The sequence below is a fragment of the Heteronotia binoei genome, chromosome 8 (genome assembly GCF_032191835.1).
Source record: "Heteronotia binoei isolate CCM8104 ecotype False Entrance Well chromosome 8, APGP_CSIRO_Hbin_v1, whole genome shotgun sequence".
Lineage (NCBI taxonomy): Eukaryota > Metazoa > Chordata > Lepidosauria > Squamata > Gekkonidae > Heteronotia > Heteronotia binoei.
In genome coordinates this window covers 30028370-30044127 of record NC_083230.1, presented here as the reverse complement: position 1 = coordinate 30044127, position 15758 = coordinate 30028370, and the positions used below count along the sequence as shown (strand labels likewise).

The window sequence follows — 15758 nt, the reverse complement described above, 5'->3', positions numbered from 1 at the left end:
TATGGATCCAGATGTGGTGGCAGCCCTCTTCCGTTAGATGTTATATGCCATCCAAAACAGTTCAGTCTTGCAGGTCCTGCAGAACTGCGATAAATCCCGCAGGGCCCTGATGGCTTCTGGAAGGGTGTTCCAAAGTATTGGGGCCGCAACCCAGAAGGCTCTTGCTCTGGTGGAGTTGAGCCTTGCCTGCTTTAGCCCAGGGACAGCCAGAAGATTTGTCTACAAGGTTGGGGACAAAGGGTGGCAGCAGGGGAGGGACTATCCTGACAGCACCCACCTGTATGTGATGTGCCACAAGGGGCAGTTCTCTCCCCAATGTTGTTCAAAATCTACATGTGCCCTCTTGCCTAGATTGCTTGGAGGTTTGGGCTGGGATATCATCAGTATGTAGATGACACCCAGCTCTATCTGCTGATGGGTGGCCAGTCCATCTCCTCTCCAGAAGATCTGCCCATGGCACTACAAGCTGTGCCAGGGTGGCTCTGGCAGAGATGACTGAAATTAAATCCAATGAAGATGGAGGTCCTGTACCTAAGTCGTGGTGGTCCAGGATCTGAGGTCCTATTATCAACCTTTGATGGGGTGCTACTTACACCAGTGCCCAAGGTTAAAAGCTTAGGAGTGCTCCTGGATTCCTCTTTAACTATGGAGGCCCAGGTGGCAGCCACTGCCAGATCAGCCTTTATCATCTTTGGCTAGTAAGGCCGTTGGTCCCCTACCTTGAACGCAATGACTTAGCGACAGTGATCCACACCATGGTCACCTCGAGATTGACCCTCTACATGGAGCTACCCTTGTCTCAAACCCAGAAACTCCAACTAGTGCAGAATGCTGCAGCCAAGTTGTTGTACGGGAACCTGTGCTGAAAGTGCTGCACTGGTTGCCCACTGCATACCGGATTTGTTTCAGGGTGCTGGTTCTTACCTTCAAAGCCCAATATGGCTAGGGACCTGAATACCTTAGGAACCGCCTTTCCCCACATGTCCCTGGAGAGCACTTCGATCTGGGTCAAAAAATCTACTATCACTCCCTGGCCCTAAAGAGGCCAGTTCATGACAAGAGCTAGGGCCTTTTCTGTAGCAGCCCCACACTGGTGGAATGAGCTCCTGGAGGAGGTCAGGGCCCTGCGAGAGCTCGTACAGTTCCGCAGGGCTTGTAAGACATCACTCTTCCACCAGGCATTTGCAAGTTACATCATTGGCTACTACAGTCTCCGAAAAATAGCTGGACCACCTCTTGCAATCTGCTCCATATAGAACATCTGGACCATTAAGATCTGCTTTACCAAGAACACCTAGCTGGAATAGCAAGACAACACACTTAAGATCAGAGCACCTGAAATGAAATGTCAGTTTCTATGTTTTAATTGTTTTTACTGTTTTACTGTTTTATTGTATGTTTATATTCATGCATATGCATGACCATGTGAGCTGCCCTGAGCCTGCCTCGGTGGCAGGGGCGTAGCTAGGGCCTTGGGGGCCCGGGGCCCAAGATTTATATGGGCCCCCCTACGTGTGTGCACGCCAATGGAAACAGGAAGTGACGTCACTTCCGGCGACGTCACTTCCGCTGACATCATGCCACCGCCGGAAACAGGAAGTGACATCACTTCCTGTGACATCATTCCCCCCCCCCCGCGCCACCTGCCGGAAGCAGGAAGTGACATCACTTCCCCCAAATGACATCATTTCCCCCAAATGCCACTGCCGGAAACAGGAAGTGACTTCACAGCACTTCCTGTGACGTCCCCAAAAATCCCCCAAATATCACCGCCGGAAACAATTTTGTTCTCAGATCCTGTATATACTTCATCAGTATATGGGGTAAGGCACTTTCTCAACTGTGCTGCATAATGCAGCCTATTTATTTTGTCCTGTTTGCTCTGTTGGCTCTATCTGCGCCACCTTCATCACTTTCGGGGTGTGGATCCCCCAGTGGGGTGGTCTCCCGACTCCCTCCGCCGGCTGTTTCTGATAGCCCTGCGCCCCCTCTTTCATTTGATATGTGTCCCGTGCGGGTGCCACCCTCCCGCCGGGAGATGCCACAAAATGAGCCCCCTTGAGGCTTATGGCGGCAGGGCTCGGGGGAAGCGAGCTAGACTGCTGTTCTTTTGAGGGGTTATAGAGTGTTTCGAGCCCGTCCCTGTGGCATCGATCCCATAATTGGGGGACCCAGGGGGGCGGCGCAGTGGCCCACCGAAGCAGCCTGTCACTAATAACACAGGTTGAGATGCAGGACAGGAACCCGGAAGTGACCGACAGGCTGCTTCAGCGTGCCGCTGCGCCGGCCCCCTGGGCCCCACAACGATGGGACCGATGCCACAGGGACGGGCTCGAAACACTCTATAACCCCTCAAAAGAACAGCAGTCTAGCTCGCTTCCCCCGAGCCCTGACTTTATTTCCCAAGTGTTTGTAATACCCAAATAATTTACAAGATGCCCCACTCATTACAGCAGAACAAATGATCTTTGGGAAGTTGCAGACACTTGATCTCTATCTGCTCCATAACAGATACAAGCAAAGCTATATTATCTCAATTTTTGAAATACTTTCACCCCATTTTATGGCTATCATAACTACTGCTACTCTTGACCTGGACAGTGCAGTCTCCTCAGATCTGGGCAGCTAAGCAGGGTTGGTCTTGATTCGTACTTGGATAGCAGATTAACAAGGAAGTCCAGGTTTCTATGCAGAGTTTCTGTCTCCTTGAAAACCTGATGGGGTTGCCATAAATTGACTGCAACTTGACAGCAAAAAAACAAAAGGGGAAAAAAACTGTTTAAAAAAAAGTATACAAGAGATATTTGCCATATTGACCCACAATCCAGTTCCACAATCCTAGGAAATCAGTGTTTTCAGGAAAAAATGCAAAGAACATCTCTATTATCTCAGAGACTGTATACATGGACTTCTCAGTGAGTGAATTACGCATCAAGTATTTGATAGAGCTGCTTGCTATCCTAAAAGGCTGTTACCAATTACACTGCCTCCTCCATCTTTAGAGGAGAATTTTCCTGCCCCACCCCATTTGAAGACAAAGTGCTAAACCAGCAGTCACAACACTGCAAGCACCTACCCAAGTTGTTACCTCTGGAGCAAAACTCTTCTCATGTGTCTATTTTGAACAGTTTCGACTGTGTTGCTGTTGGATCTCCTGAAGTCATACTAGAAGAAAGTAAATCCACCACACAATGGGACTTACACCCAGCCTAGCAAGTGTGTCTGGGCCCCTGGCTTTAGAAGTTGCTTCTCGTTTAGTATTCAGCTCCTTGTACTATTTGCTCTCTTCTGTTTCTGAATCTGACTTCAGTCTCTCCAGAAATGCAGGCTGTAAAATGAGGAGGGGAAAGCACTCATTTAAATTTTAATTTCTGGGAAGAAGCTGTGACTTAATGTTTGCTTTAAAAAAAAAATTAATAGTGAACTGCAACTTAATGCGTCACCGGGGTGGAGTGGGGGAGTGCAGATGGGAAGAGAGCAATAAAACAAGTGTCAAGAAGAAGCCTCAAAGGGTTTTTCTGCATCAGGTTACAATCACTTCAAATAAAGTTTTTTTGGGGGGGGTTCCCCCCCAAACGAAAATTATTCACCGCAAACTCTAAACGTGAACTCACAAACTCTTAAGACTTGTCCCGCCTTCTTTTTGAAAAGTATTATTATTAGCAGCAACTGCAAAAAAAAAAAAAAGTGAAATTGACAAGCAATCGTTGGCTCCCTTCTATTCATTAACCGCTCACACCATATGGGGCTATTCTCCTCCTCAGGTTTCCCTTTCTTCTGCGAAGGCAAAGCCCGTCGACGGCGGCCTCCTTCACAACCATCCTCTCCCTCCCCTTCCCCCTCTTCTGTCCTGGAAAAGTTGCTGAGAGGAAGGAGGGGGGGAGAGTTTCGGGCGACCGCCGCCACCTCCTGCGCTTGGAAGCGAGAAGTGATGTTGGGTGACGGTCCCTTACGCAGGCAACTTAGGCGTCAGTTTCAAGGCTCCTCCCTTCTGGTGAAAGGCAGACTGCGGGGCGCCTGGAAACCGGTTCGAGGGAGAAAGAAGGGCTTGAGGGATTGCCACAAATGGTCAGGCGGAAGCGGTGGCGGAGGAAGAAGCAAAGGCGCCCGCAAGAGCGGCAGAAGGCTCGAGAGCTGCTGGAGCTGCAGCGCGCTCTGCCCGGCCGGCTGCAGGGAGCCGAGCGCTGGCGGCGGAGCGGAGGCTCGGACTGGAGGGGCTCCTTGGCGTCGACCGCTGCCGCCTTCTCCTCTTTCCCGCCTCCCCTTCATGAGTCTCAAGGCGGCGAGTGCAGCCGGCTTCTGAGGGGCCCCCAAGGGGCCCCCCAGACCCCCAGACCTGGGGCGATCTGCCCTCCCCGCCCCCCCTCCCTACGCCACTGCTCGGCGGGATACAAATTGAATTAAATAAATTAAATAAATAAATAAATAAATAAATAGATATGTTCTTATGTTCTCTTAAGCCTCACTTTGAATCTTATTTTTATGTTTTTGTACTCATAAATTTTGTTGTCATAGGATTCAGACATCACATTTAATTGCCATTAAAGAAAAATATTCATGAGCTCATTTTGTTGTCAGACTCCTCTACCTCTCTTTTTGTGCAGATCATGGTTAAAAACTAATTCCTATTACCTGTGACATATGAACACAGGCACATGAGTTAACTAGAGCAACTTCCTCATGCCGCTACCTGGCAGTGAAAATTAATTTTGTTAGCACACGTACCTGCATTCATAAATCAGAGGTAAAGCATAGTTTTTAACCATACTTTCTGGTATGGAAGATGGAAAAGCTTTCAAGAAAGGTTCCATGGCTGGGCTTAAGAAAAACGGGACCATGAAGACAAGCATCTCCCTCCTGAGGCTCCAGGCACTGGAGACTGGCCAATACCAGGTTCAGCTACAGCGATGCAAGCTGCCATCAGTGATGACAGACCTGAAACTTCAGATCATTCTAGAGCCGGTCCCCAACTGCACAGGAACAACCTGTCAGAGATCTACTGGCCCTGAGCCTAAACCCATTGCTTGGAGTCTCTTACCTTTGTTGGTATGAAAGAGAGACAGGCTTAGAATGAGTGGAGAAACAGCTGAGGCTTTGGGCATCAGAGACTGGCCAACGATGGATGCATCTGCAGTAGCATGGGATGCTCTCAGTGCTGGCAGACCTGAGGCTTTGAGCCACTCTGCAGCTGTCCCCTGACAGTGATGGATTATCCTGACAGAGCTCTACTGGCTCACACAGCCATGAGGAGATTGCAGCGGGTGGCCTGCCCCATAGACTTGGAAGCCTCTGGGCCTAGAGGGAGCAAGAGGATCAGGGCTGTCAAGCTCCCACTGGGTGCGAGGGATCCCCCACTTTGGGTGCTATAATATAGTGGGTTCAATACAATGAAGAGGCGAGGTGGTAGCGATCATAGCTCCTTTAGTAAGTACAGCATATCAAGGGCTGAGCTCAAAGACTAGCTAACTGGACTCACAGGGCCAATTATATACAACTCAGACTTCCCGTGCAAGCATGTTATTGGATCATTCAAACCAGCTGGGGGCCTGTGATTGGAGCAGGGCAGCAGGGATTTGGATCCTGCTGCCCATTGTTCCCGAGCCCCCCAAGCTCAGTCCTTATGGCTCCAGTGAGCCTGGCAGGAACACCCATATGAGCCTTCACTTTGGTCCTCACACACAACATCCCTCCCCCCCTAGTTCGCAAGCCTCAGCAGACATAGTCTCCCAGGTAGGCAGGCTTGCGGTGCTCCTGCGTAGACCACCTGAGTGCCAGAGGGGGAGGAGGAACAGTTGCTGCTTATGGTGCAGCGAGCAGAGGGGCTGGCGATGCTAGAGTTTTGGCCAGTGGTTCAGAGTCCCCAGAGGCCTCCGGTCAGAAGGGCTAGCACCGAACATAAGAACATAAGAGAAGCCATGTTGGATCAGGCCAACGGCCCATCCAGTCCAACACTCTGTGTCACACAGTGGCAAAAAATTTTATATATACACACACACTGTGGCTAATAGCCACTGATGGACCTGTGCTCCATATTTTTATCTAAACCCTTCTTGAAGGTGGCTATACTTGTGGCCGCCACCACCTCCTGTGGCAGTGAATTCCACATGTTAATCACCCTTTGGGTGAAGAAGTACTTCCTTTTATCCGTTTTAACCTGTCTGCTCAGCAATTTCATCAAATGCCCACGAGTTCTTGTATTGTGAGAAAGGAAGAAAAGTACTTCTTTCTCTACTTTCTCCATCCCATGCATTATCTTGTAAACCTCTATCATGTCACCAGGGCCTCTGCTTTGGCTGCTCGGTCAACGGGGAAGTTGAACAGCTGGCAGGTCATTGGGGCTGTAATCCTCGGCCTCGTCTCCACCGATGCCTGGTGGGTCAACTTGGAATGGCCCATTTTTTCTCACAGATGGACTGTTTTTCCTCACTGATGGCAGGCAGCGCCCTGGAATTTGCAGGAGCTGCACTTGTAGAGCTCTCTGCAGCTGGGACACTCTCAGGCAGGCACTGTTTTGGTGGTGCATGATGGCGGCCACTTTGGGGCCGCGTGGTGAAGCTTGAAGGCATAATTGCCTTTGGAGTCCTCAGAGGCAGAGGCAGAGGCCTGATATACCCCAGTTGTGGGTCGCTCCTTATGGGATTTCTCGTAAGCTGCAGCTTCGCCGAACTCCTTCACTTGCGTAAGGTCCTTGTGGATTGCTAGCTTCCGCTGCATCTTTTCATCCCAAAGGCCGGTTATGAAGCGGTTGAGCAGGGCTTCCTTGAGGTTCAAGAATGCACAATTTAGGGCCAGGCAGCAGAGCTTCGTGAGGAAAATGGCGGTGGTCTCCCTGGACCTCTGGTTCCGCTTGTGGAATTCAATGCGTCTGGTCGTGCATGTTGGCCTGGGCGAGAAGTGGTTGGTTAGCTTCTCCACTATCACCTTGTAAGTGGCCTCCTCGAGCATGGTGGGAAAGATGAGGCCCTCAGCCAACCGCAAGGTTGCCATACCACAGATGCTAAGCAGGAGCGAATTCTGCTGGTCTTCATCGGTGATCTTGTAATACCGGATGAAGCAGTTCAGCTGCATCTCCAGGTGTCCCAGTCTTCAGGGTGGTCTGGGTTGAATTCTGGGGTGCATCCGTGTGGTCCGGGAGTGGCAGCCATGGTAGGGCCGGGTGTTGGTGTCAGTTGTACAGCTGTGCTGGAGCTCGGTGTGCTGGATGATGCTGGTTGGTCCTGGGCTTTGCTCATCCAGATCCCATCCTCGTCGTCCTCTATAATATAGTGGGGTCAATGCAATGAAGAGGAGGTAGTAGTGATCATAGTTCCTTTATTAAGTACAGCATATCAAGGGCTGAACTCAAGGACTGGCTAACTGGGCCCCCAGGGCCAACTATATACAACTCAGGGTTCCCACGCAAGCACGTTATTGGATCATTCAAACCAGCAGGGGGCCTGTGATGGGAACATCAGCAACCTTTTCTACTGGGGCTGTGGTGGAAGACCTCCATAGAGCTGCAACCTGGTCCACCTTTTATACCAGTTCAATAGGTTGGACCAGTTAAAAGCTGGGGAAACTTCATCTGGCAGAAGTGTGTGCAACAAAATAAAAAATAAAAATGAGGATCTCACCCAGGTTGTAGCTTGGGCATATAACCAGTTTGGATAACTTCCCCCACTGAAGGAGAACAAAATACTGGCGCTTCTCTTCAGTGGGGCAAAGTCACCCACACCCCACTGCAAATAAAATCCAGTTGGACATAAAATCTGTTATAGAGCTGGGCTATACTCAGGCTGGAGGCCAGCCTCACTCTGAGCCCACACAGTCTACACAAATTTGCATAGATTTGCCCAGGGCTTTTTTTGTAGCAGAAATTCCTTTGCATATTAGACCACACATGCCTGATGTAGCCAATCCTCCATGAGTTTACAGGGCTCTTTGTACAGAGCCTACTGTAAGCTCCAGGAGGATTGGCTACATCAGGGGTGTGTGGCCTAATATGCAAAGGGTTCCTGCTACAAAAAAAGCCCTGGCTTTGCCTAGAGTGAGAGGAAGTGTTTGGATGACTTTGCCCCACTGAAGAGAAAAAACCCTCATATAAGTTCCAATGTTTTGTTACATTTAGGGTTTCCAGGTCCCTCCAAGTCCCAAGTAGGGACTCTGGGGGTAGACCAGGAGGGGGTGGGGCAGCTCAAATGTGATGATGTCACACAGAAGACATCGTCGTGTTGGGGACAGGGGTTGCATGTGTTGTACTCCAAGCTGCGATGCACACCACCCTCTGCTCCCCCAAAACATTGTAAGGTACTTGAAGAAGGGGGGGGGGGGGATGTGTTCATTCAATCCACAGCTGAAAATCCAGGCAAAATGCAGTCAGGTGAATCCTGGCATACAACTTCTCTGTAAGAAACAGCGCAAAAGCAGAGAGTTTGGACTCAAAGGCCCCAGAGGTCAAGATTCAGATGGTAGCTGTCACTCTAGTGGTGCCATAGGGAGTCTCCTTCCCCTGCTGGCAGCCAGGCATGACCTGGCAACCCTATTCCTTTTTGTTTCCAGCACTGTTTCTTGGTTATCTTTGCAGCTCTCCATGAGCTGGTCCTTCTTTTGGCCTTCAATATATCTTTGCATATCAGTTGCATTTCTTCAACTCTGCCGCCCACAGCTGCATGAAGATCTCTTGTTGCTTGTCATGATTCCCTTTATTCTTCCTGCCTCTGCTACCTGAACTGGGAAACGATACCATTTCTCTTTCTCTCTTCAAATCTCTGCTCAAAATCTGTTGAGTCATCCCTTTAATCTTCATTCCACACATGCAGCCTTCCATATGTGTTACAGAATTGCCCATATTCATCTACCCATCTCTATACTTGTCCTTCAGCTTCACCCCAGTTGTTTTTGTCATTATCCATTTTAGACTTTAAGATCCTTGGAACTTGTCTGTTTTTTGTAAGACTCTCCACAGGTATCATATGTACTGAGACAATTGCACAAATAGTGAAAATAATACATCTGAAAATATGCTTAAATGTAGAATGGAAAGATGTTAAAATATGAGCAATGAGTAAAAATTACTCCGGAAGAAGGGAAAGCAAAATTGGACATGCTTCATTTTGTTCTGCATCTATTTCAGATATTTGAATGGTGGTACTTCCGCAAGTATGGGACATCCTTCATTGAGCAGGTCTCTGTGAGTCATTTGCGCCCTCTGCTGGGTGGGGTGGACAGCTCTCCCAACAACTCAAATACAAGCAATGGGGATTCAGATTCAAATCGGCAGAGTGTTTCAGGTAGGAAGATGTTATTTGTCTTGTACAAGTTGTTAATTGCAGCATTTTTTAAAATGCAAGAAATATCAGTTGGTGGTGGTGGTGTTATATGCAGAGGTTTTTTTGTAGATAAAGCCCAGCAGGAATTCATTTGCATATCAGGCTGCACCCCTGACGTCACCATTGTTTGGCACAAGACTTTTATGTCAGAAAAGCCTAGCAGGAATTCATTTGCATATTAAGCTACACCTCCTGACACCGAGCCAGCCAGAACTGCGTTCCTGCTCAAAAAAAAAGCCCTGGTTATATGCAGAATATACATCTACAAAATAACATCTTCCTAATGTCTGTAGGATGAATACATCCCTCAAAGTAGGTATAAAGAAAGAGATAGAATGCTAATTATGTTGAAAATACCTTATGACCAAAGTCCAGGAAAGAGTTCCTCTCTACTATATCCTGCTACTTGGTTTGTGTTTCCTATCTGCAGCCTTCTTGGTCTGCTGCCCTCTCTCCCACTACAATTCTGTCTTACCCTTTTCCTGTCACATGACTGTGATGTCACTTACTTGCAGCTTAGTGGAACCCGCTTTGCTGCCTAGGGCTTAAAGTCTGGCATAGGTCTGGAAAGACTGAAGACCACTCTTGTGGATCACTCTGTCCTTCCAAGTCCTGGTGCCTATTCTGGTAGGCTTCTCTTTCCTTTCAATGCCTCCTGAACATAAGCTGCATAATGTTGTTGCATACAAGAATGTCCCTAAATAGCATCCTTTCCATTTCCAAGTACTGTTAAAATACCTACTTTTGTTTTATAATAATTATATATTGATCTTTTTTAAAAAAGACAAAATTATTACAATGGCAATACAAAAGAGCGCTCTTGCCCTGACATACAACTAGTTAGTAAGTGAAGGGTCAGATTCCAATTCAGAATCTGTTATCTTTCCTCTAGCATTTGAGAAACTCATATGGTTGCACCAAAGTTGGGTGATAACCATAGTGTCTCTTTCTCCTTCTATTGCTTCTAGATTCCCTTCATCATCTCTTATAGGGAAGTAGTGGTTGGACTACTTTATCTCCTTTTGCTTCCTAGATGGATCTTCAAAAGAACATCACAGCTCTATCTGACCACACTACACTCATGGTCTCATGGCCCTGAGTGATAAAATTTACTACATATCTTGAAAATTTCTAACTCAAATTGTTAGGGACTACTTACGGCTAAAACTGGCAGACCTTCTATTGTGGGAGTCATCAATGGAAAACCCCTTGGCCAAATCTGAACCATTAGAAGGGTTATTTTTCTGTTTTTAATTTGCCATAAGAAAGGGTGTGGAGGGAGCAGCAGTAGGCTTTGCCAGCAGACTGCTTTGGGTGCCTTTGGGAGGAAGACCTTAGCCATCCACTCCTCCTAATTGTCAGAGTGGCATGTTGCCAGCAACATGATCCTGTATGCACCTTATTCAGCTAGCAAAACAAGCAGAACAAATCTTGCAATCTAGACCAGAACAGTATGCTGTAATGAAAAGCATATCTTCTCCCTAACCTGCAACCTTTCATTTTCCGTTGAAACAGAGAGAGATAACACTGACTTAAAATACAGAGTTGAAATGCAGCATGTTTGAGAACATTTAAGAATAAATGTATTACCTTTTTTTCAGTTGAACTTTCTGTAATAGATTTCCCCCTCCCATGGTCTTGGACTTTGGAATATACTTGTCAATGTTCCCTCTAAGCTGCAGAGTCTTTTGAGCAAAAACTCTACTTTGTGAGCTACTGGTATTAAAGTTGTGAGCTACTGGCATTAAAGTTGTGAGCTACTGCATAAATTAGTTTGCTCTGAGGCCATTTTTGCTGAGCTAAGACAAAAATGTGTGAGCTGGAGGCTAAAAATCTGTGAGCTAGCTCACGCTCATTCACCTTAGAGGGAACACTGCTACTTGTATACTCCTTCTGGGCATCTGTAATGGAGGGTAGGAGGGCGTAAGAGGCCAATGGCTGTGCCTGATACTTTTTCATTTCCCTAAGATTTCACTATGCATTTTCCTTTGCCAATCAATAGCAATATACCTTGTCAGTACTTGTTTGGTTCTACTTTATTCAAGGTCAGCAGCTGGTGCTGTTTATTCCCATTCCTCCCACCTCCTAGTACCACAGCAAGAATGAAAGTAGCAGATGGTGGTAGAAACTTCATCTGATTTACAATATTAACTAGACAGCCAAATTTTACTGAAGAAGTAAACAAGCCCACAGGGACTAAATTGATTATCTGGGTTTTCTGTTCCATAACCATATCAGTGAACCATCTCACCCCACAATCACACTGAAATCGTAATCAGGGCAGTAAATCACATTTGGTGAGTGGTTTTCTGGGGTGAAATAACTGGCAGCATGCCGCTGTAATAAAAAAAAAGCATCCATAAAAGGACAATCTGTTTTTAGCTAAATATTCATGGCGAATTTTGAACCAGGACTGACTTCTAGGGCGTATCTAAAAAGTTAGGGCAATTTTTAAAATAGCATTCTAGAACATTGTCCTCTAACTTACATATGAAACTGTGAGTTTGGGGGTTTTTTTGAGACCTCTGGGAAGCAAAATGGCTGTATGGAGTGTAAGCAGAAGCAATTTTTATTGTTTGGGACTCCATTTGTCTGTCGCTCCACCTTCCATCCTGAGGTCTTATCTTTTAATTTTATGCTTTGTTTTTATCTCTGACTTTTGTAAAATGGTGGGGTTTTATTATTTTAACAAGTCCTGCGTGTTTTAAAAGAAAGAAGTGCAAATACATACCTATAGGTACATATTTCATATACAAAAGATCGTGGCAATGTTTTCTACCAATATTTATAAACCAGAAAATTGTGCATAAGATGTAGGGGAAGACAACCATTTATATGTGACTGCTGCCATCAGAGCAGATAAAACTGTGTTAAGAAGACCATTTGTCTAACTCAATATATGGCAATTAAATTTATTCATATACACCCATCGCTCACATGTGCTTGCTGTCGAGGTGAATATGCTTCCTATCTGTATGGGGTGCATCTGCAATGACTTGTGTTTCTAAATGAAGTCTGGAATTGAATGATCCGAAGTGTTGTGGGTTTTTTTCTCTCCCGTTGTGACAGAATGCAAAGTTTGGCGAAACCCACTAAATCTGTTTAGAGGAGCTGAATATAACCGGTAAGTGCTGCACAGAACCGTCGTTCAAACACAGTGACCGCTTAAAGAAGTACTTTTGAGCACTTGTTTATTGTGACTAAAGATCCAAGGATCTCTTCCAAAGAACATTACTGTCGGTATGTACAATTGTACACAAAACCCTTTTCAATCCAGCTCAAGCATTTTTGTAAAAAAAAAAAAAAAGTAAGAGACTTCTGTATGAACCAGGAGTCAGGTTCAGTTAAAAATATTCCACTGCTTTTCATTTAAGGCAAAGGTATATAAAAAACATGAATAAAAGTTAGTTAGGGCTATGTTGTCGAATCATATTTCATATGAATCTGTGTTCGAGATCCCTGTAAAAACTAGGCTCGCCAGTCCCCAGGTCCAGGCAGGGGATCCCCCAGTTTTGCAGGCTCTTCCCCACCAGCAGCCAGCTGGCCAGTAGGGGGAAGCCCCTCCCCCAACAGCCTCCATGTGCCTCCAAGCCTTGGCAGGCTTAGAAGATGCTTGCAACTGTATGTGCCTTTAAATCTCAGCCCAGAAGAGATTGCAGTGGGGGGTGGGGTGAGCAGGCAGAATCATGTGGCTGTGAATCAGCCTGTGAGAAAGGCAGAGGAACCAGCACAATCCCTCTGTTTGTTTTGGATTTGCTTCAGAAGTTGTTTATATAAAATGGATAGAAAAGAGTTAGCTAGAACCTGCTTAGGGGAAGGAAAACTCCACCCCCTAAGCTGTTATCTATTTGTGTTCCTGTGTTTGAAGAAGTTGGATGAAATACCGCAGATTGTTACATTCAGCAGCTCCCATGGTGAGTAAATTGCCCCAGTGAGATCACGCAAAAGTGTGGGCTTGCAAACTGCTTATTTTCGCTGCTTTGTGTCTGTGTGTGTGTCCCTTAATAAAACCATGCTTGAAGGTGCTTCCGAAGTTTACAAGGGGACTTGAGGGGATATGATAAATTTCACCTTCATTTAGTGGAAGTGCAGCTGCCAGGGTAGGCCAAAAAAAGAGGATGAGGAAATGAAGATTGTATTCAGGTGAACTGCACAGCAGTATATTCATTTATTTAGGGACTGGGAAAGTCTCCTGGCTCCACCCCCAAAGTCCCCATGTATTTCCTGAGCTGGACCTGGCAACCCTAGTAAAAAAAGATCTCCTTTTCTACTTTTTCTTGATCTTGTTTTTAGATTATAGACAACTAAGCAGGACATAGTCTTGCACTCACCTTTACTTTCCTTCAACCGAGCACAACTAAAGGACTTTCTAATAGATCTGTATATTGGGTAGAATGAACTGGGTAAAGACAGACTGTCAAATATGGGGAAACATGGGGCGAATTTGCAGAGATGCTTACATAATGTTCATTCCTATCTCCTATACGGCAAGCATGCTGTACATTTACTTAACCAAACTATCTTACTTTGGTGCCTCTGCAGATATACTTGGGTGACTGGAAGAGAACCCTTGACATACTATGATATGAATCTTTCAGCGCAGGATCATCAAACGTTTTTTACGTGTGATACAGACCATCTACGGCCTGCAGATGCCAGTAAGAATCTAACTGCTTTGAGTTCATGAATATAAAGTATTTTTTAAGAAATAAGGAACAAGCAAATTACTCTACTCCGTTTGTGTCTCATCAGCTCACTTTGTCTAGATCTGCAGTTTCACAGAGTAGTACAGGATCTCCACCACTTGCCCCTGTAATGCCTGTTGAATGCACAGATTCTCCAGTCTCTAGCTAATGTTGCTGTTCTGCCCTTTCCCCTAACCCTTCATTTAGTGTCCCTAGTGTAAGGTTTTCTTTTCAAAATTTTACCAATCAAAGTGTGCTGATCTCTCCACTATTTTGGACTGTAACTGAATGGTGAAACTAGGCAGAATGCTATGCTGGCAGCTGTCTTAGTACAACCCCTGCATCTTCACAGCCTGAGAAACATAGCAGCACACTAAAGCTGCCTCACGTTTTGGCACGTGCTCACCCTGTTCCCCTGCCAGGAGAGAAAGCATCTGCATGACCAACATTCAGTAAAAATAAAAGCTTCCTTCACACACAGCTGCTCAGTCATCATGGCATACTAGGAAATAACTGATTGCCACATCAAGGATTTGAGCCTGAGTTTCCCACATCGGGACCCAAAACTCTTGCCACTGTATTACATCAGCTTAGGTTTGGCCCTCTTCTTTACATGCAGCTACAGCAGCCCAGAGGCTCTTCTGCTTGGTGTGATTCCACCTTCCTTCCTTCCATTACATTACTGATTGCACAGCAGAAACGCATTCATCAATGCAGCCCAAGTATTTGGATCATTCTCACAGAGACTCAGATGGGAAGTGTTGCACCCTAATGCAGCTGGTGAATGGGACCAAAGATGAGCTGTAGTGCCCATGTTCATTGATTGATTTCAGACCAATGCAGTTTGCAATCAGAAAGCAGTTTTATTCACTAACTCAAAGGTAAACTATCCTAAAGGTTAGAACATGAAATCAGAGTTTCAGTACGAAGATGCTTCCCAAGGAGGCTTGTTGCTGTGGTTGGGGACTCTGCCTTCACCACAACCATCTGTTCATCAAGCCGTCATCTGCTCCTTCTGCTATTCCGCAAAGCAGGGCAGAGCAGCACTATCCAGCCCACTTAGGCTCAATTTAACATAACCCTAACCTATTCAATTATCAGTCTCAGCTGGGACTGATTTGTGGGGCTCTGCAGCAGTTCTAGCTGAAGCAAACCTGATGCACCTGTTAAGGGCAAGCAACCCTTTTGCAGCTTAGTGCAACACACAGGTTTGGAATGAGTAGATCAGCACCCCTGTCTCCTCGAGATGCAAAGGTCTTCAGCATTTTTCCATTACATGCGCCAATATAGTACTCTAGCTAGAATGCTGGGAATAGATATGGGGATCCCAGGCTCAAGTCCCTGGGAAGCAGCGATCTTCCAGTCTACTCTACTCCGTTGGATGTTTATGAAGCTCAAGTGCCTCTCTGAGTTCATTGGAGAAAAGGCATATATGGATGGAGTTTAATTATATCAAAAGAATGAGTGAGCATGGACATTTCAGCACTGCAGCAAGAGGCACTGATTCAAATGTACACTAAGAGAGAGAGAAAAACACACACCAGCACATTATTCTTTGTTCAGGATTCATTTTGTGCTTGACATAAACCATGCTTAGCACATTTTACTGTTTTGTTCTCCAGCATCTCTTTAAACCACACAAATGTAGGCTCAGATTTCTCTGATGGCAGTAAAAGAGTGAACTGGAGGGCAGGTACATGGATTGTGCCTGATTATCCTTTGGGCCTTCATGAACTACCTGGCCCATAGGATACTAGGCTGTGAG

General features: G+C 46.2%; 1 protein-coding gene across 5 annotated transcripts in view; it reads left to right on the top strand.

Moving 5' to 3' along the window:
- The window catches only part of ST7 (suppression of tumorigenicity 7), a 160141-nt gene that overhangs the window by 81393 nt on the left and 62990 nt on the right, over window positions 1-15758 (top strand). For all 5 annotated transcript variants that reach the window (XM_060244850.1, XM_060244851.1, XM_060244849.1 and 2 more), the window contains exons 3-5: window positions 9113-9269; window positions 12378-12432; window positions 13851-13966. In XM_060244850.1, the coding sequence (XP_060100833.1) occupies window positions 9113-9269; window positions 12378-12432; window positions 13851-13966 (328 nt within the window). The remainder of the gene's footprint in view (window positions 1-9112; window positions 9270-12377; window positions 12433-13850; window positions 13967-15758) is intronic.